Source organism: Chanodichthys erythropterus, chromosome 4, assembly GCF_024489055.1.
Source record: "Chanodichthys erythropterus isolate Z2021 chromosome 4, ASM2448905v1, whole genome shotgun sequence".
NCBI classification, from domain to species: domain Eukaryota; kingdom Metazoa; phylum Chordata; class Actinopteri; order Cypriniformes; family Xenocyprididae; genus Chanodichthys; species Chanodichthys erythropterus.
Window position 1 is genome coordinate 3,937,842 of NC_090224.1, and position 19,801 is coordinate 3,957,642.

The window sequence follows — 19,801 nt, forward strand, 5'->3', positions numbered from 1 at the left end:
TTTCCTGTCTTTCTGCATTTACGGCTGGATTGAAAAAAATGTGTGATGTACATTAATCCACAGGTGCAATCATCTTCAGTTTCTGGTTGCAATAGTTACCAATTCATTTTTTATTGGGAAGTTGTCAAAATATCCATAATGGCCTTAAATTTGGTGCACCATGACTTTCATCCTTTAACGAGCCAATAACTGCTTTGTCTTTTAATGCTAGTAGAATCACATTTTCTTTTCATATTTGTTAATGCCACTCTCTGCTTGAACACTTACTGAGTTATGCATTGAAAAAGCTTTTGTAATGCTACATAACTGTCTCTCTCTCTTTCCTGACAGCCTCTGTCCCTGTAAGCAACAGCAGTGTGAGTAGGCGAGGAACATCCCCCTCTGCCCCGCCCAGCTGGGAGAAGCGTAGCATCCACCCCGCCACCATGTCCAGCATCACCATCGACCCCGAGCTCAAGCCTGGGGAGTTTGTCATCAAGAGTCTTTTTGCAGAGTTCGCTGTGCTCGCCGAGAAGAAGATCGAGGTGGTCATGGCTGAACCGTTGGTTAGTACTGTCCACAAATTAATAACAGAAACTGAACATTTAATAAAAATAAAAACTCTAGCCAATATTAAAATGCGGTATTAAAAATTAAAAATGTATCATGTTTTAGTGTTGGGGCCAGTAACAATATTAGCTAGGCAAGTAAAATCCAGACTAGCAAGAAAAAAATCCTTACCTTTGAGCTCTGATAATATAAATTAATTGTATTGCATTTAATATAATGCAATTCTTTAATATAATTTTGAAAAGAAATTAATACTTTTATTCAACAGGGATGCATTAAATTGATCGTCACAGTAAAGACATTTATAATGTTACAAAAATTATTTCAAATTATTGTTGTCAAAAGTACCAACTGCGATACCAAGTTGGTACTGAAATTTAAAAAATGTGACGCTTTAATTGCTTTGAGCGGATTCGTAAATGCCTCTGATTGGCCTCTTTGTACACGCGCACATCAGATATGTTTGTGACTGGCTACAATGATCAACACACGGGAGTGTTTGAATTTGAAAGCTTGTGTATCTGTCTAAGCGCTCTGTGAAGAGCGTCATTGATATCTATCTATTTATGACATGTTTTTGAAGCATTGATCGTTGTAGCCAATCACAGACATATCTGATGAGCACTATTTCCATTCACAGGTGTTTACTCAACAGCGCTCAAAGCATCACATTTTTTAATTTTCAGTACCGACTTGGTATCGTGGTTGGTACTTTTGGCAACACTATTTCAAATAAATGCTGTTCTTTTGAACTTTGTTCATCAAAAAAAAAACGTTTTAGAGTTTCGACAAAAATATTAATCAGCACAACTGTTTTCTACTAATAAGAATTGTTTCTGGAACACCAAATCTTCATATTCGTATTATTTCTGAAGGATGTGACACTGAAGACTAGAGTAATGGCTGCTGAAAATCCAGCTTTGCCATCACAGGAATGAATTACTTTTTAAAATATATTCAAATAGAAAGTTATTTTAAATTGTAGTAATATTTATTAAAAAAAAAAAAAAAAAAAATCTAATAAATGCAGCCTTGGTGAGCATAAAAGACTTTTTTCAGAAACATTAAAAATCTTAACACCCCCAAACATTTGAAAGGGTATTGTAGGGTGTTGATATGGCACAGTAATATGACACTTCATGTCCAAAAGTTTGCTGACTCCTGATGAAGATGAGTTTTGTGTGGCTTGTTACCTCAGGGACTGAGTGAAAGTTCAGTTGTTTGAGTATGAGCATGTTGGTTTATTTAGAGGAAAATGAAAGGCTGTTGTGTGCATTTTCAATGCTTGTGGCTCAACAAAACACACACATGTCCTCATGTATTCCCAGAAACAGAAGCAGAGGTTTGGATTCTTGGAATGCTGTTATGTTGGATTCTTCTCAGAGCCCCCTGTGCTGAAACACACACACACACACACACACACACACACACACACACACACACACACACACACACACACACACACACACACACACACACACACACACACACACAGTCTATCTCATTCTCCAGACTTGTCCTTAAATGCTTCCTCTCTGTGTTCACTCCTCTCTCTCATTGTGTATTTACTCAGTGGTAGATTGAGCTCTCTCAGTTTACTCAGCAAGAGTTTAAACTGGTTATTACTGCATCTAGCATCTGCAGAGAGGAGCTGCTTCATAAAACAGCTCTCTGTCTTTTAACTTCTTCCTCATAATAAAGTGTTGGCTCAAATGTAAAACAAAAAAACAGAGCATTCAAAGTGTCTTCATACGAGTAAACAGGAGTTTTTGAGAGAGATTCATTTTCTCAGAGCCTGAAATTAATGTCTGAAAATTGGGGCAATTCCTTATGTAAATTACTTGCATCTGGGTATTAATTTACATTAGTAACACTAAGGCATCCACATTAAAATAACTATTTTACTCTTTCACTCATGCTGACCTGCTGTTTGTAGTACTTCTGCACTGAAAATGGCTAAAACCCTGTTAAACCACTTGTATAATGAAAGAAGTAATAATATTTTATGAATTAAATATTATATACACTACAGTTCAAAAGTTTGGGGTCAGTTAGATTTTTTACAAGAAATTAATTTTATTTATTTAAAATGTTACAAAAGATTTCTATTTCAAATAAATGCTGTTCTTTTGAACTTCATATTCATCAAAGAATCCTGAAAAAAAATCTCAAATTATTTAGCAGCGCAACCATTTTAAGCATCGATAATAATAATAATAATAATAAGTGTTTCTTGAACACCAAATCAGTTTATTAAGAATGATTTCTGAAGTATCATGCGACACTGAAGACTGGAATAATGATGCTGAAAACTTAGCTTTTCCATCACAGGAATAAATTGCATTTTAAAATATATTAAAGTAGAAAACTTTTTTTTTTTTTTAATTGTAATATTATTTCACAATATTGCTGTTTTTACTGTATTTTTGATCAAATAATTGCAGCCTTGGTGAACATGAGAGCCAGTACGGGTTCTAGAAAGAGATAAGACAAGTGTATTATGAGGATAATAAAGTGGGCCAAAGTATTTTTAAATGATTGACCATTGAATGTAATCTTTAGCAAATCTCAAAATTAATATCCATTTTCTTTCTGTACAATATAATGTTGTAATATGAATTTAAAATAGTTTTAAACTTTTTCCCATTAAACAGTTTGGAGATCCATCTTTTTTTCATTAATTTACACTGCATGTATCTTTTATTCTTTCAGGAGAAGCCCCTTTCCCGCTCACTGCAAAGAGGAGAAGATGCACAATTTGATCAGGTTAGTATCCGTGTGTGTCCTATTTCATGTTTGTATAGTATATCTCTCTCCCATCCTCTTGGATTTTCAATCATCCTCTCTCTCTTTCTCTTGCTCTCCATCACTCATTTCTGATTAGCACAGAACTTTTAACAGCAGAGCTGCGGCAAAGTGCTTTGTTTAGCAAAACACAAAGCAAATGAGACATCATCCTGCAATGGATCCAGTCAGTGCCATTAGGCCTGTGTGTGAGAAAGAATGAGCCAGTGAGAATGTGCTCTGTATGCAGAAAACCACAGCAATATGTGTCTGTGTGTCTCTATACTTTAGAGTGAACAGAGTTTTTGTGTGTGTGTGTGTGTGTGTGTGTGTGAGTGTGTGTGTGTGTGTGTGTGTGTGTGCTCGCTGGACGTTGCCAGGAGCAGAATCGCTGTGTCATCCGCAGCAGTAGATCAGCACAGGCTGCTGGGAGTATGTGCGTATGTATGTGTGTGTGTGAATATATCAGTTCAGGGTGTTGGAGTGTGTCTGCCAAGTGCCATGAGGGCCAGGAGAGCAGTTACATAACTCTCCTTAACCACATACATCATCCTGTCCCACACACACACTCACCTGATGCAGGCTGCATAATAAAGCATGGTCTAAAAGTCTGGAATTCAAAATCAAATTTGAACCTGGAAATAAATAAAATTTCTGGGACTTTGAAGCTTTTTAAACAAAGAAACATTGACATAAATTGAATAAGATGTATTTGAGATTCTGCACTAATTTAGGTCACTAATGAAATGAGTGAATTTGTGAGCATGTGACTCTTTGAACAGAGGGTCAGATGTTCTTTCTTCCATTGAAGCCCAAGATGTGCTTTGGATCATGCTGGAGAACATGATCACCAGGTCTGATGTTTTGCTTGTGATGTACCTCATTTGTAATTTGCTAAATGTCTGCTAAACTGTTATTTTAGTATTATTTATAAACTATTGTAGTATTTATTAAAGTTTTGGAATTGGCTTTTTTGTTTTAGTCATTTTGTTTTAGTACTTCAACTTTTTTACTTGAGTTAGTTGTATTTTAATTTTCATTTAAATGTTCAATTTTTAATATTTTATCTAATATTTATATTTTATTTCAGCTTCATTTCAGTTAACGAAACAATCATTTTATTTAATAATAGTTACACTGCTTCTAAATGAATAAAATGCAAATTTTTGATACAATTGTGTGGAGTTCAACAAGCAAGAGAGTTAAAACACAAGAGACAAACAGAATACTAACATTATGACATTCATGTTGATTTTTTTCAACTGTTTCAAATTATTGTCATTGTGATATATGCAATGAAAAAATTTATTAAATTAGCAAAATGTAAAAATAATAGAGGTATTTTCATTAGTGATCTCAGACTTTTGGATCCCAGTGTACCTCCAAACATCTCACTTTATTAACAAGCACACTTTTTCACTCACTCTGCACTTTTTTTCCCACATCGCTAGCACGCACACACTGATTTGACTATTGGATTTGGCTTTGCCGAGTCTCGGGAACTGCATGTTCAGTCAGTGACGTGTTGTGACTGCAGAGAGATCAGCTCTGCTGAATCACACCACAGTGAACTATACCATCCCTCACACACACACACACACACACACACACACACACATGTTTGTTTTTGTGAATTGTGGGGACTTTCCATAGACTTCAATGCATTTTACACTGAACAAACTGTACATTCTATCCCCCTACCCTGCCCCTACCCCTAAACCTAACCCTCACAGGAAACTGTGCAAACTTTTACTTTTTCACAAAAACTCATTCTATATGATTTATAAACCCATTTACATTGTGGGGACCGCTGGCTGGTCCCCACGATGTAGGTGAACTCAGGTTTATATTACATCATGGGGACATTTGGTCCCCACAATGTAATATAAACAAAAGCACACACACACACACACACACACACACACACACACACACACACACACACACACACACACACACATCTACTCTACTCTACTGCCATAGCCCAGTGTGTGTGTGTGTGTGTGCGTTCGTGAAGCTTGGTGCTGGGTTACTGCAGTAAAAGGTTGAGTAACCACTGGATGTATCATCCTACACCTATCCCGCCCTCACAATAGGACAGATCAATACCTGACTGCACGCAAAATTGCTGCCATCTCTCTTCATTCTCTTCTCTTTTCTTTCCTTCACTCATTTGTATATTGTTTTCTGTTTTAGATTTTTCTCTTAAATCAAGATTTTCTATCAAATTAGTTTTTAAAGACCAATAATTGTACATTTTAAAGACATAAAATAGCTTTCGCAATCAAACTTTGTGCCGCAAATAAAATATTTCGAAGGTGGAGAAACTTTGTACATTTTAAAGGGGACCTATTATGCCCTATTTAACAAGATGTAAAATTAGTCTCTGATGTTCCCAGAGTGTGTATGTGAAGTTTTAGCTACCCCACAGATCATTTTTTATTGCATGTTAAAATTGTTACTTTTAGTGGTTGAGCAAAAACGCGCCATTTCAGTGTGGGCCCTTTAAATGCAAATGAGCTGCTTCACTTTGCCTAAGAGGCCAGAGCTTCAAGAGCTCGTTCAGTGAGGATGCACTATAATGAAAGAAAATGCAAATATATGCTGCATGGAGATAGAACAGTTATAGTTTAGTTAAATTACTGTTATAACTTATATTGTATTCTTGTTTTTAATCTACTATATTAGTACAGGCCTGTTGTACCGTCCGAATGATGGCCAAAACTATACAGATGAGTTTTATGACGTTTATTGTACTTCACACAAAGAAGAAGCATCAGTATTCACTCTAGAAAATGTCTAAAAGCTTAATAAAACACTGCAAGTGTGCATTAAAATATTAAAACTCTCCCTCTTATCCTTGTATTATCACCAACAAACATTGCGAATTACACAGAAACTCTCGTTACAACTAACAGTAAACAAATATATGAAGACCTTATGCATTTCGGGTGGTGCTTAATAAACTTTATACCCGTAAATAAACTCCGATGAACTGTAATAAAGTGCTCTCACCTTCATTACTGCCATATAGTATCACTCTGTAATCTGGATCACAAACAGTTTTTCTTGTATATCCTTGAGTAGCACATTTTTAGCACAGTCTCTGTTTTGTATTGTCCCTTTGTATTTATATTCGTTCACAAAGCAGTCCGGTGTGAAATGATTCGCGCAGACATAAACGAATTTCAACAGAACTGAGGGAGCATTTTCCTGGAAAACCAAGTTAATCCACCTTGTTTTCAGCACCTCAGATTTCGGGAGTAAATGGAGCTACAGAACACCTAAAACGCTCGGGAGACATTATACTCAGTGCAGCAATGGTGGACTTGATGTAAACAATGCGCTCAGGGCGGTTCTAAGTTCAAACTTAAGTGTCAGTCAATACTGTGGGCAGCACTCTGTATGTGGTTAGGATGACAAAAAGGTTTAAAAGTTACATTTTTAGTCTGGTCTGCGTCAGCGGTCTAACAGCGCTCGTCATTGTCAAAATGATTGAGATGGCCGATCAAAGTAGGCAGGGTTTACGTTCTCTTTTGGCTCATGCACAGTCTTCACAGCACAGACGAGCGCATCAATCGATCTTGTAAAATTGCGTTGCAGAGACTCTGTTCTTTCCGGTGAAATCACAGAACAAAATCCACACAAATGTGCCCCTGTTCTTGATATACAGTACATTCATGACTGATGAACATCTTTGAATTTAATGAGGAAAAAAATGTGTCACGTGTCACGAGATCTCGCGAGATTAAATTGTGACGATATTTCTCGTCGAGGCGAAAAGCAGTCTCGTGATAATGTGAGGGTGAAATTAGGAAAGAATGTCACTGCTATGTTTACATTATGCCTCCACTGTTGTTTTGCTTTTTATAGAAAAAAAAACCCATTTAATTCAGTTGGGTAACGGTTGCCACCGCTCCCTATTCAGAGTACGCATGATCGCGAAAGTGAAAGTAAACGCGAGCGCGTATTCAAACGCGATGTCAATACCCCGCATTTTGAAAGTGGCTCCCTGATGTATGCAAATATGAAAGCTAACTTAGGCTGGACTGTGTAGTTGTAAGCATCTCTCAGCTCTGTATCATGCTTAATGAAAAATTTGGTCTCTATTTGCACTTTGAATATTGAGAGTGCTTTGATTATGGTTGCACTTATTGATTGCACTTAAGTCTAGAAAACTTATTTATTTTTATGGTAACACTTTACAATAAGGTTTCATTAGTTAACGTTAGTTAACTTTACATGCACTAAGGAAGAACAATACTTCTACACTATTTTAGTTAATGTTAATTTTGTTGTTAATGTTAATTTACTAATACATTGTTCAAATCAAAAGTTTAATTTGTTAACATTACTTAATGCACTATCATGAACTAACCAAGAATGACTATTTTTATGTTTAACTAACATTAACAAAGATTAATAAATACTGTAGCAAAGATATTGCTCATTGTTGATGTTGGTTAATACATTAATGTTAATAAATGAGACCTTATTGTAAAGTTTAACCCTTTTTAATTTATACTCTTTTTATTTCTATAAACAATTTGTGGAAAGGAGTTAGGAGGTCAAAAGTTGTAGAAGCTCATAAATCATGTACAGTAAGGTCTGAAGAGACTTTTATGAAATCATACAGGAGAGAAGCCAGTCAGTTGAGTCCATGGCAAAATGTTTTACAGTGCTTGAATATTGTTGTCTTTTACTGCACATGATACATACTCCAAAAGTAGAACTGAAATTACATTAATTACAAGATGATTAGTTAAAACAATTCAAATGCACCTGCAGATTATTTTTCTAATTATCTTTGAGGTTTTCTTCAAAATAGTGTGTAAAAATCTTGTCTTGTTCTCATGAACTCAATCTCGTGTCTCGTCTCGTGAGCTACCTGTCTCGTCACACCCCTAACACATTGTATTACAGATATAGATGTAAGAATGAAATCACATTTTAAACATGAGTTCTCAATGTACTATTAAAATTTATTTATAGACATCATAATATAATTTCTTTCTACAATTATTACTGTACATATCTGATCTAGCATTGTATTAGCAACCCCAACCCCTTTTAATCCACATGAATAGTGTTTTATTAAGCTGTATTATTATGCTTGTATGTTACAGTTAATAAGCTCTATGAGCTCTATAGCAGAACACTGTTTGCCTTCGCTGTTGCGGACGTTGTTTGACTGGTACAGAAGACAGAGCGGGACAGAAGACGAGTCGTACGAGTACAGACCTCGCTCCAGCACCAAGTCCAAAGGGTGGGGAGACATGAAATGATATATCTTAAACAAATACACAGTATTGTATGTTTCTCTTTTCAGCTGCAGATGTTGTGCTTCTTTCTTGTATATTTTTATTTGGAGTTAATGTGTTGTTAATCTTACTTGTGAATCCTGCTCTTTTAATCTCTCTTTAGAGATGAACAGCATCGGGATAAAGACTACCTACTGGAGCGAAGGGACTTAGCCATAGACTTCATTTTTTGTTTAGTTTCAGTGGAAGTTTTGAAACAGGTGAGGTTTGTGTGTTTCATTGCTTAGGTGTGGTGTCTCTAAAATCAGAGATAGGTGTGTTGTGGCATTAACATGCATAAACTTGCTAACAGTATATCAGGGATCCTGAAGTAAAGCATTGACCCTTGTATCATAGAGTTGATGCTGATGAAATATTTTCTATAGATTCCCCTTCATCCTGTGCCAGACGCCTTAGTACAAGAAGTCCTTAACCTGGCATTCAAGCACTTTAAACACAAAGAGGGGTGAGTACACATACACAAATACACACTTTTCTATGCAAATTCTACAGGTGTACTCTGGACAAATGCAAACCTGATGACCGATGCAGACAAGTAAACTACCTATAATTACATTATGTCATGTATTTAATAATTCTGTATGTATATACACTACCTTTCAAAAGTTTCGAGTCTGTAAAATGTTTTTTTTTTATCAATAATTGTGAAATAATTTTTTTTTTTTTTATATATATATTTGAATGTATTTTAATATATAATTTGTTCCTGTGATGCCAAATCTGAATTTTCAGCAGCCATTATGCCAGTCTTCAGTGTCACATGATCCTTCAGCAATCATTTTAATATGCTGATATGCTCCTTAAGAAAGATTTCTTATAATTATCACTGTTGAAAACGGTTAAAAAGAACAGCATTTATTTGAAATAAAAATCTTGTGTAACATTATAAATGTTTTTACTGGCACTTTTGATTGATTTCATGTGTCATTGCTTAATAAAAGTATTAATTTCTTTCAAAAAATGAAAATAATACTGCGTATGCAAATGTTTTTCTAATTAATGGAAATATGAACAAAGATGTTCTTAATTCTGTGTGGAATGGCTTGTGTTACTGATGTTGGTTGTGATGTTTGTTCAACAGGTACTCAGGCCCCAACACTGGTAACGTGCACATCATCGCTGACCTGTACGCTGAGGTCATCGGAGTCCTCGCCCAATCCAAGTGAGTCCATCCCAAAACCACACTGAGCTTACAGTATGCCTTCTGTAGTCTTGCACATTTTAAATATTCTCTAAGCAATTTGACAAAAACTTAACTAATATGTTTAAAATGATTTGCACTTAAACAATAAGTCCAGTCTTATCTGTGGCCTAAAAGCTGTTTTATTTGATGTAGTGTAAAGCAGAAGGATGAAGTTGATGCTAGCACATCCATTCAGACCTCCCATCAGAGTTAACAAAGCCCTCAAACCGCTCTCATTCTAACTCGCCTTGAGCTGAATACAGAGCCATCAATTGTTTGTACAGTCTTTGGACACTTTTACTGTTACTTTAATTCTCTCCTCGGCACATGTTAAGACTCCCTCACAGCTACATGAAACTGTCTGTTTAAGCTGTAATGTAATTTAGCCCGGTGCTGTAATAGTCAGGGCCTGAAATTGATTTACCATAGTACTCAACCTCCCCTTCAGTTTATGATTTCCTGTGCGGAGCCACTTTGCCCTGAGGACAGTGTTTGAAGAGGCTGTTTTACATTATATGATAAAAGCATGATGCGCTGACTGTTGTCCATGCTTTTTTCCAGACAGTTTGTATTGCTATAACAAGCTTTTGCATCTGGGATTTTGTTTTTTCCTTAAGGGAAACTTTAAATCTTTAAACTTTAAAAAAAATTCCCAAAGACAACAATAAGACTAATCTTTATTCAACCTGCTATGTGGAGTGTTTAGTTTTGGTTGAAGACAGCTACACAAATTTGTTGAGCACTTGAATGAAACTTGACGCTGCATTTTTTTTTTCATCAGTGGTTGTGCGTATTGACTTGGAGTAGGGAATTTGTTAAAGCCCTTGGTAAAATAAGAATAATAAATTATATTTGTGTGTTTGTGCAGGTTCCAGGCAGTGCGTAAGAAGTTCATCACAGAGCTGAAGGAACTGAGGCTGAAAGAGCAAAGTCCTCATGTGGTGCAGAGCATCATCAGCCTCATCATGGGCATGAAGTTCTTCAGAGTCAAAATGTATCCCGTTGAGGACTTTGAGGCTTCGTTCCAGTACATGCAGGTCGAGACACATACAAACACAGACATGTACTCTGCGTTCCTGTGGCTTTCTAATGAGCTACTGAGGGTTGTTGTAAAATGATTTATCCACTGAAAGGGTCTTTAAAATATTTACTTCACCCAAAAATGAAAATTCTGTCATCATTTACTCACCTGCATGTCATTTTAAACCCATAACACGTTAGTTCATCTTCAAAACACAATGAAGATATTTTAAGAGAGAAAGATTTTAATAGAGATTTCTGTCACTATTGAAAGTTCATGCAACCAAAAACTTTTTTAAAAGTTCATAAAGACATTGCAAAAGAAATCCATATGAATTGATCGGTTTATTCCAAGTCTCCTGAAGAGACATGCTTACTTTATATAGCTTTAATTAAGGTTTTTATTCATATATAAACACAGATAAATACATACATAGAGCACATCAAATATAGTCAACGGAAGCACAAATATGCTTGACTTTCAGTGGAGGGATATAAAGTTTCCAGGTGAAATTAAAAATAGCTTAATTTGCATTTCAAAGATGAATGAAAGTTTTATGGGTTCAGAACATCATAGTCATGACAGAATTTTTGGATGAACTAACCCTTTAATTTTAAACGAGATGTTTTAGTGTTACATGGTACTTCTTATGAATAGAGAACAAATGAATGTAGATTTAAATTTTAGAGGCAAAATGTCTTTTTTTCCTTAATCTGTTCAGTTTGTTAGATCAAATATTATCTATCATAAAAGAGGGCTTGACTTTTTCAACAATTAATCAATTTTAAAACAGCCTCATAAATTTTACATAATCTCTTGAATTTATATTCAGTTAATTGTAGTAAGTAATATTTTAATATAAACATATTTGGACCAAAAATGTAACTTTTAGCTATGTCCCAAACACTTACATGATATTGCTAGCGGCTTGCGGGCTTGCATAAATTGTGAACTTCATGTAAAATTAATTCAAAAAAAAAATTAAAATGGCCTAAATGTAGTTCTGATTCTGATGTTGATGATCAGGATTGTCTGACATCTCTTTTGAATGACCATTTGCTGAATATATATATATATATATATATATATATATATATATATATATATATATATATATATATATATATATATATATATATATATAAACAAATACACTATTCCAGTTTTGTAAAAAGTGCCACATCATCACTGTGTTTTGGGGGTCAATACATTTTGAGTCTCGTCTCCTCTGTTGTCAGTCAGACAGTACTTCTTTTGTTTTATTTGTGAGCTCTCTGTAGTTATGCCTCATAAAATCTCTTGGGTAACAGTCTCAGTGTGTTGGCTCTACCTTTGCCAACAGGACTGTGTGGAGCCATTTCTTTACATTAGCCAGTTATAGGCAGTGAAATCCTGCGTTCAATATGTGCTGCATTTAACAAGCACCATAATCCAGAGATTTTTATTGAGCCAATAGCTGCAAAGAGATGCTGTATTTTATAGTAGACCTCATATTTCTCCAACCACCGTGTTTGAGTGTACAGACCGTACGAAAGCTTTAATAGTCGTACATCCTTTTCAGTTACTAAAACTGTACATTTACAAGTTTCTCTTGAATAGTTAGTGTGAAGATTTGCATTTGATATATTATATGTTTTGTTTTGTGTGTCTGTGTTGGTGAGGCAGGAATGTGCTCAGTATTTCCTGGAGGTGAAGGATAAAGATATCAAACATGCACTGGCTGGCCTGTTTGTTGAGATCCTCATCCCTGTAGCTGCTGTAAGTACCGCAGAATTCTCCATTTATTAAAATCATATAATATCACCCATGCTTGTGCAGAAATCATTCCTATGAGCTAGATTTTATATGCATGCTGCAGAACTTTCATGCATTCTGGCTGAATTGCCATATTGCTAAATCAACTCTGATTCAAATTAGTGTAATTTCACAATTTTATGGCAGACACAGTAAGCAGAACATTACACAACTTTACATTAATTCAAATCAGAATGTTTGCGTGATCTGTTTTAGTCCCATTCCAGTTTTCTATTTTCTTCGTAGGAAAATGTACGACCAGATACTTATTTGTAATATCACAGAAGTCTAAGCATATATAAATTAATAAAATAAATAAAAGTTCATGCTGTAATTAAACCCTGAAATTGAGCCGTTATGTGTCTGATGGAGTATGATCAGTTGTGAATTTTTAAAAACCTACACCTCATCTTTAGGCAAAATCACAGAACTCTGCTTCCTACTCCATTTTTGCTTCACATCAATCACATACTATGTTTCAAATACAGATTGGTCCTTTGAAACTGTGCATTTGTATACATATCATTTGACAGAGGCTTGGTGACTCTTCTGCAGAGTTCGTGATGGTACATGTCTTGTCAAGTGGTTTGAGGTGGAGCTTGTGGTAGTTGCTACAGAAACACAATCGAAATGTATTTCATTTTGCATTGACAAGATGAATAACTCTTGAGTGATTTGTGTGCTGTTGGGCTCTGAGCGGGTGTAGCTCGGCATGAAGACTCATATGTTTGTGCTTGTGTGTTTTTGGAAGGCGGTGAAGAATGAAGTGAATGTGCCCTGCCTGAAGAACTTTGTGGAGATGCTCTACCAGACGACCTTTGACCTCAGCTCAAGAAAGAAGCACTCATTGGTACAGTCCTTTCTGCTTTGATGCATACTTTCCCACAATCCTCTGTAAACTAGAACATTCTGCCACCCAGAAGGCTTTTTTTCTTCTGTGGATCAGAAAAGGACAAGTTTAGCTTATCTATTGTACATCCTTTTCCATGCAATTGCGAAGCTTTGACGCTCCAAAAAGTACCATAAAACTATCTTTAAAGTGGTCCATAAGAGTTTGGGTATTGTATTTAAAACTCTTAAGTCTACTCAATCAAAAGCATTGAGTGAGATAAATAGTTATGTACTGTATATCTGCCCCAGTTCTACTTATGAAGAAGTCGCAATGTCCAATTTGTGGATGAATTATTCTTTTCAGTGACTTAGTTGATCCAGTTCACAAAAGCGATTAATTTTAAGTCTAACATCACTTCTTTTTCTTTCATAAACTCATGAACATCACATGGAGAACTAGGGTGGATGTCAGTGAATAAAAGGACATTAGAAGACTTAAATAGTGAATGTGTCACATGAAACTTTATTTATACTTTCATTTTTGGGTGAACTGTACCTTTTAATACGCATAAACACTACCGTTCAAAAGTTTGGGGTTGGTAAGATTTTTAATGTTTTTGAAAGAAGTCTCTTATGCTCACCAAGGCTGCATTTATTTGATTAAAAGTACAATAAAAACGGTAATAGTGTTAAGTATTATTACAAATTGAAATACATTTTAAAATGTAATTTATTTTGTAGTAAAGCTGAATTTTCAGCATCATTACTCCAGTCTTCAGTATCACACGATCCTTCATAAATCATTCTGATATACTGATATGCTGCTCAAGAAACATTTCTTATCAATGTTGAAAACTGCTGTGCTGCTTAATTTTTTTGTGTAAACTGTGATATTATTTTCAGGATTCTTTGATGAATAGAAAATTCAAAAGAACAGAATTTAGAAATGTTTTTTTAACATAATAAATGTCTTTAATGTCAGGTTTGATCAATTTAATGCATCTTTGCTAAGTAAAAGTGTTAATTTCTTTAATTTATTTCTCTCTCCCCAGGCATTGTATCCCTTGGTCACATGTCTGCTGTGTGTTAGTCAGAAGCAGTTCTTCCTCAATAATTGGCACATCTTCCTTCAGAACTGCCTTTCCCACCTAAAGGTAATGTTTTCTAACAGTAGCATGAATACAGAGTGTTTACTTTAGCTTAGTGACATTCTGCGAGAAAACTACTGCAGCTGAGTGTTTCACACAGATTGCACCATGGAAAATAGAGCTTAAAAGTAGCTATACAAAGTGCTGGTTACTAGTTTTGAGAGATTTATAGTAGTGGTAAATCTTACATTACTATCAAAAATGAAGAAGAAGAAAAAAAACCTGCAAAAAAAAAAAAGTGTGTTGTTGATAGATACAGATTCTGAAGCCTGGAGGCAGATTTGGTGATTCAGTTTGAAACTTCACTTTGTAAATGGGATGGTTCAGTTACATAATTTTGGAGAAAGTTGTGGCATTTCTGTTGACTTTTTTAAAATGCCTCTTGCTTGTATTGTTTCAATAATTATACCCGTGTCATCCACTCTTTCTCAATCATATCTCAAAAATGTGTGTTTGTGCTTGTCCTCGTTCTTTCATTGTCATTGGTTCAGCTACCAGGATGTGATCATTTTTGGTTTCCCTTTCCACAATGATTGCGTTTCCCTCCAATCTATGCAACCTTATCATGTGAATCTTGAGGAATGATCCGTGATGCTTTGATTTGGTGGTGGTGATTTTTATGAACGAGTGATTAAACTTAATGCAACTCCCTGCAATACCGATTAAATCCTCTCCTCACTTCCCTTTAATGTAGATCAGGACTGGATCAGAATCGGACTGTAGTGTGAATCTTACTCCTAATCCATTTTAGACTGCTTCTTGCACTTCTCAAAAAGTCATGTGAATGATTCAGTATCAGACTTGAAGTTTTCCTCAGTGGTCTGGTGTAATGTCTTTAGCCCATTGAGCCCAGGTTTATGGGATTTGTAGTCTCAGTGGTGGATAATTCCTCTCCTGATTGATCCATGGATTGCCTTTACAGTTCTGCTTGTCTGTCTGGTACCCTGTCTGTTCTAACCCTGCTGTAGTTTGTCTTCCCTGACCAACAGACTTTAGTCAGAGTGGACACTATATTTTATTTGAAGTGTTGTTTTCATTCGCATCAAGTCTACTCTGACTAACGTTTTCACAATCACCCTTGCTTGTAATCATGTATTTGCACACACTAATCCCGCTTCCCTTTTTTTTAAATTTATTTCAGTCCTGCTGTTTGTCTTCTCACCCATCTGAAGCTCTTCATCTGCACGTCACCTATATATAAATTAAAATTAAAATAATCTTCCTAGAATCTTTTCTCATTTTCATTCCTTAGGGAAGTATAGATAAATGTTGGAATACTTGTGTTGATTCTGTAGGGAATCTGACACTGAAGTATTAAATCCCATGCACCCTGCACTTTGTTTTTGCATGTTGTTGTAGCACAAAGCTTTGTTTTGTTCTTAAGTTTGTCTCTTGTTCTTTTTCTAACCTGCATGTCTTCCCCACCACCATCACCCCCTGTCCTTTGTCATCATTTTTGTTTCCCCTGCATGTTTATTGGCTCCAGATGCCGTCAAACAACAGCATCCGTAAGCAGATTGAGACCCTACAGGTGAGTTCCCGTGGTTACCCACAAGGAATCTAGCCCCGCCTCTGAGAGGTCATGTGATTGACCTGTATTCCACATGGGCTTCCTGAGACTTTTGGCTTTCGCCTGTCCATAGAGGAAACAATCCAAAGTAACTTAATTACCATCCTGCCGTCCTTAAGAATTCACACTGGAAAACCACCCAGTTCAGGGAGTAAATCAGGGGTGGGCAAACTCGGTCCTGGAGAGCCACTGTCCTGCAGAGTTTTGCTGCAGCCCTGATAAAACTCACCTGCTTGTAATCCTGAAGACTTTGATTAACTGGTTCAGGTGTGTTTCATTAGGGTTGGAGCAAAACTCTGCAGGGACAGCGGCCCTCCAGGACTGAGTTTGCTCACCCCTGGAGTAATTGATGGAAAAATAGACTTTATAACATCTGTGGTCACCATTAGGGGCGTCAGGGATGTTTTGTCTGAGGCAGAACTAGCTTCACTAATAGTGATTGGAAGTTCATTACGCAAAAAAGTTCCACAAAAGGTTATTTCGGACAGTTCTTTTCAATGAACCAGTTACAAAAAAAGAAAAACTGTCCTTTTGCATCATCACGTACTGGCATCACTAGACCGTATATCTAACAATTTAATTTTATGGTATGCCATGCTGAAACATTCAAATAAAGCCACATGTGAACACGTATTGCTGATTATAATATTACCTTTCATTATTACCTTAATTACCAATTATTACCTTTCAATATTATTAAGTTAATGGTGTTTGTTGTCATGTTTCTTTGTGATCCTGCATTAGTTGTGTTATACTACATGGCGTTTACTACGTTTTGCACCCAAAACACACAATACATAGGCTACATTGATGCACAAACATGGATATATTCTATAAAACATGGATAAGTCTATAAAAATAAGCGTATAATCTCCATGGTTTAGCTTATGTCTTATACCTTATATCCTGTAGTCATTCTCGGACTAGGTTCCTGCAATCTTTAGTTGAAAAAACAAGAATCAAAAAAGAATCAAAAACAACAGTGAGGAATTGATTCTTGGAATTCCAGAATGGTATCGTAATTGATTGCAACATTTTTGGAATCGAACAGCCCTAGGCAGAACTACTGAAAAACTTGCATAAGTACTTTTTTTTTTTAAATAAAAGCTTATTTTGTAGAACTATGTATTTTCCCAAAAAAAAAAAAAAAAAAAAAATTTAGTTGAAAAGAATTGTGTCAAATTTTGTCAATTATTAAAGTGTTTATTTAATAATTTAATTATAGGGTATTATTTCAGCTTGCATGGGGACTAGGCTCAAAACTCAACCTAAATTTCATGTTTTCAAAATTGTAGTTTGACAGCGATCATTTCTGGAAGATTATGGAAAAGGCTTAAATGTTGGCCATCAGTTTTCAATTGCCATGATGCCACTGATCTCCATCTTCCTCTGTAAAACTTTGAAGAGTTTAATTGTTTGTTGCATTTACAGTGATTTGCTTTGAATGCAAAATTATTTTAAATGTATCTCATTAGGCCAGACATAAAAAAAAAAAAAGGAATCCAGATAATTCCATATAAATATGGCATCTCTGTCACTGAAAGACACTAGGCAGTCCTCTCTATACAAGTCTGCTAATTTCTTATGTAGTTGATATTAGCTGCAAACCTTGCGATCATATCACCCCCTATGGTGAGTGTTGGCCATTACAACTTGCTTAATGCTCTTTACTGCAGTTTGATTATGTGTGTGTGTGTGTGTGTGTGAGAGAGAGAGAGAGAGAGAGAGAGAGAGAGAGAGAGAGCGAGAGAGCGAGAGAGAGAGGAACAGAGTAGCAGAAAGAGTGAGAGAGACAACTGCTTAGTCAGTGACTCGATTTGGACGAGCCATGATGTGTTAATCACAGATTCATTAGCAGAGTTTTTATGAATCCCTCTTTCATCATTCATTGCTTCTGCTGAACAGCCGATTTATGAGTCATCTCTCTGTGCATCGATGCAGTTAAAGCAGAAATTACAGCTCTTATTGGCTTGTAAATGGAGTCCAGTGCGTCATATTCCTTATTAGCTCGTCATGAGCAGCAAGTGAACTATTGATCACCCATCATGATACAGATGAAGCGGCAACTTTTTTATCATTGAATCTGGCATAATTTCTGGGTTGGATTAATTTATGAATTGTTGCCTTCAGAGGTCCTTTTTTGTTTGTTTGTTTGTTAAGCCACTTTAAAACAATATATTTCAGGGCTCAACAATAAACCAGTGTTGCTTGAAGTCCATTATACCTTTATAAACTGATTTCCAAAATCACAAAACTGTACTTTAGGTTTTTTTTTTCTATGGCTCATGTCATGAGTTCTTGTTGTCCAAGAGTTATGAGCATATTACCTGATTTTTTTGTGCCCTTCTTTGTAGAACAAAGACCCCAAAATGTCTCGTGTAGCACTGGAGTCTCTGTACCGGCTGCTCTGGGTTTACATCATCAGGATCAAGTGTGAGAGCAACACAACCACACAGAGGTGGGTCACATGATCCTTACACAATCAAACAGATTTACAAAAATAGCATGAATTTATGCCATATACACACACACTAGAATACATTTAACACACCTAACCACAGACATATCATTATTGGAGGAAGTAAGCCTCTCACAAATATATACAAAATTCTTGTAGACAAGAATATAACATCTCACATTATCTCTTTTCCCTCACAGTCGTCTCCTCAGTATTGTAACAGCACTTTTCCCAAAGGGCTCCCGCAGCGTGGTGCCCAGGGACACACCCCTCAACATCTTCGTTAAGATCATTCAGTTTATCGCTCAGGTAAAAAAAAAAAAAAAAATCCAGTTTTAGTTATGTCCCAATGTCCCATTCCCCTTCTCTATCTATTCCATCTACTCTCCATTATTATTATAACATGTTAAAGTAAAAAGCACATAATTCAATCAAGAAGGACACTTGGGCGTGTGGTTTAGGTTTATTGCACAGGTTTTCTTTTTTCTTTTTTTGGGGGGGAATGTGTTTGGCTTTTATAAGTGACTATTGTGTGGTGTGTTTTTCCTCTCTGAAGGAAAGGCTGGACTTTGCTATGAAAGAGATCATCTATGACCTGCTGTGTGTGGGCAAGTCCAACAAGACTTTCACCATTAATCCAGAGGTGTGTGAAGACACATACAGTACACATACTCACAAGACAAGCCATTAATTGTTTTAGTAACATTTAACACTTTACTTTAAAGTTCTATACATATTTAATATTAATAGAATATGAATTATGAAATTTAAATATGAAATTTGAATTTGAAATTCATATTTTTTACAGCATTTATTAGTCAAGGTTTATGTTTGTTTATAAACGTTATGCTATTCATTGTTAGGTGATATTAATATGCCTTGTTACACATTACAAGCAACTAACACTAAACCAAACCCTAAAAAAAAACCTAAACCTAAAGTAAATTCATGTCGTTAATTCATATGCAATTATTTATTAATATAATTTATTAATATTTAACTACTTATTTAATTACACTCTAAAATAAAATGTGACCATTAATTTAATTCAATTCAATTCAGTTCACATTTATTTGTATAGCACTTTTCATGATACATATATCGTTTCAAAGCAGCTTTACAGAGAATGCATGTCAACATTA

At 35.6% G+C, this 19,801-nt stretch overlaps 1 protein-coding gene across 14 annotated transcripts in view; it reads left to right on the forward strand.

The window, feature by feature from the left end:
* fryl (furry homolog, like) overlaps positions 1–19,801 on the forward strand; it is a 114,800-nt gene that overhangs the window by 55,684 nt on the left and 39,315 nt on the right. For 11 of the 14 annotated variants that reach the window (XM_067383714.1, XM_067383717.1, XM_067383713.1 and 8 more), the window contains 14 exons: positions 331–545; positions 3,262–3,315; positions 8,460–8,599; positions 8,758–8,854; positions 9,020–9,099; positions 9,736–9,816; positions 10,706–10,874; positions 12,524–12,616; positions 13,404–13,502; positions 14,536–14,637; positions 16,118–16,162; positions 18,556–18,659; positions 18,860–18,968; positions 19,216–19,302. In XM_067383714.1, the coding sequence (XP_067239815.1) occupies positions 426–545; positions 3,262–3,315; positions 8,460–8,599; positions 8,758–8,854; positions 9,020–9,099; positions 9,736–9,816; positions 10,706–10,874; positions 12,524–12,616; positions 13,404–13,502; positions 14,536–14,637; positions 16,118–16,162; positions 18,556–18,659; positions 18,860–18,968; positions 19,216–19,302 (1,380 nt within the window). In that variant the 5' untranslated portion in view covers positions 331–425. The remainder of the gene's footprint in view (positions 1–330; positions 546–3,261; positions 3,316–8,459; positions 8,600–8,757; positions 8,855–9,019; positions 9,100–9,735; positions 9,817–10,705; positions 10,875–12,523; positions 12,617–13,403; positions 13,503–14,535; positions 14,638–16,117; positions 16,163–18,555; positions 18,660–18,859; positions 18,969–19,215; positions 19,303–19,801) is intronic. The other 3 variants (XM_067383709.1, XM_067383712.1, XM_067383720.1) reach the window with 1 other exon arrangement.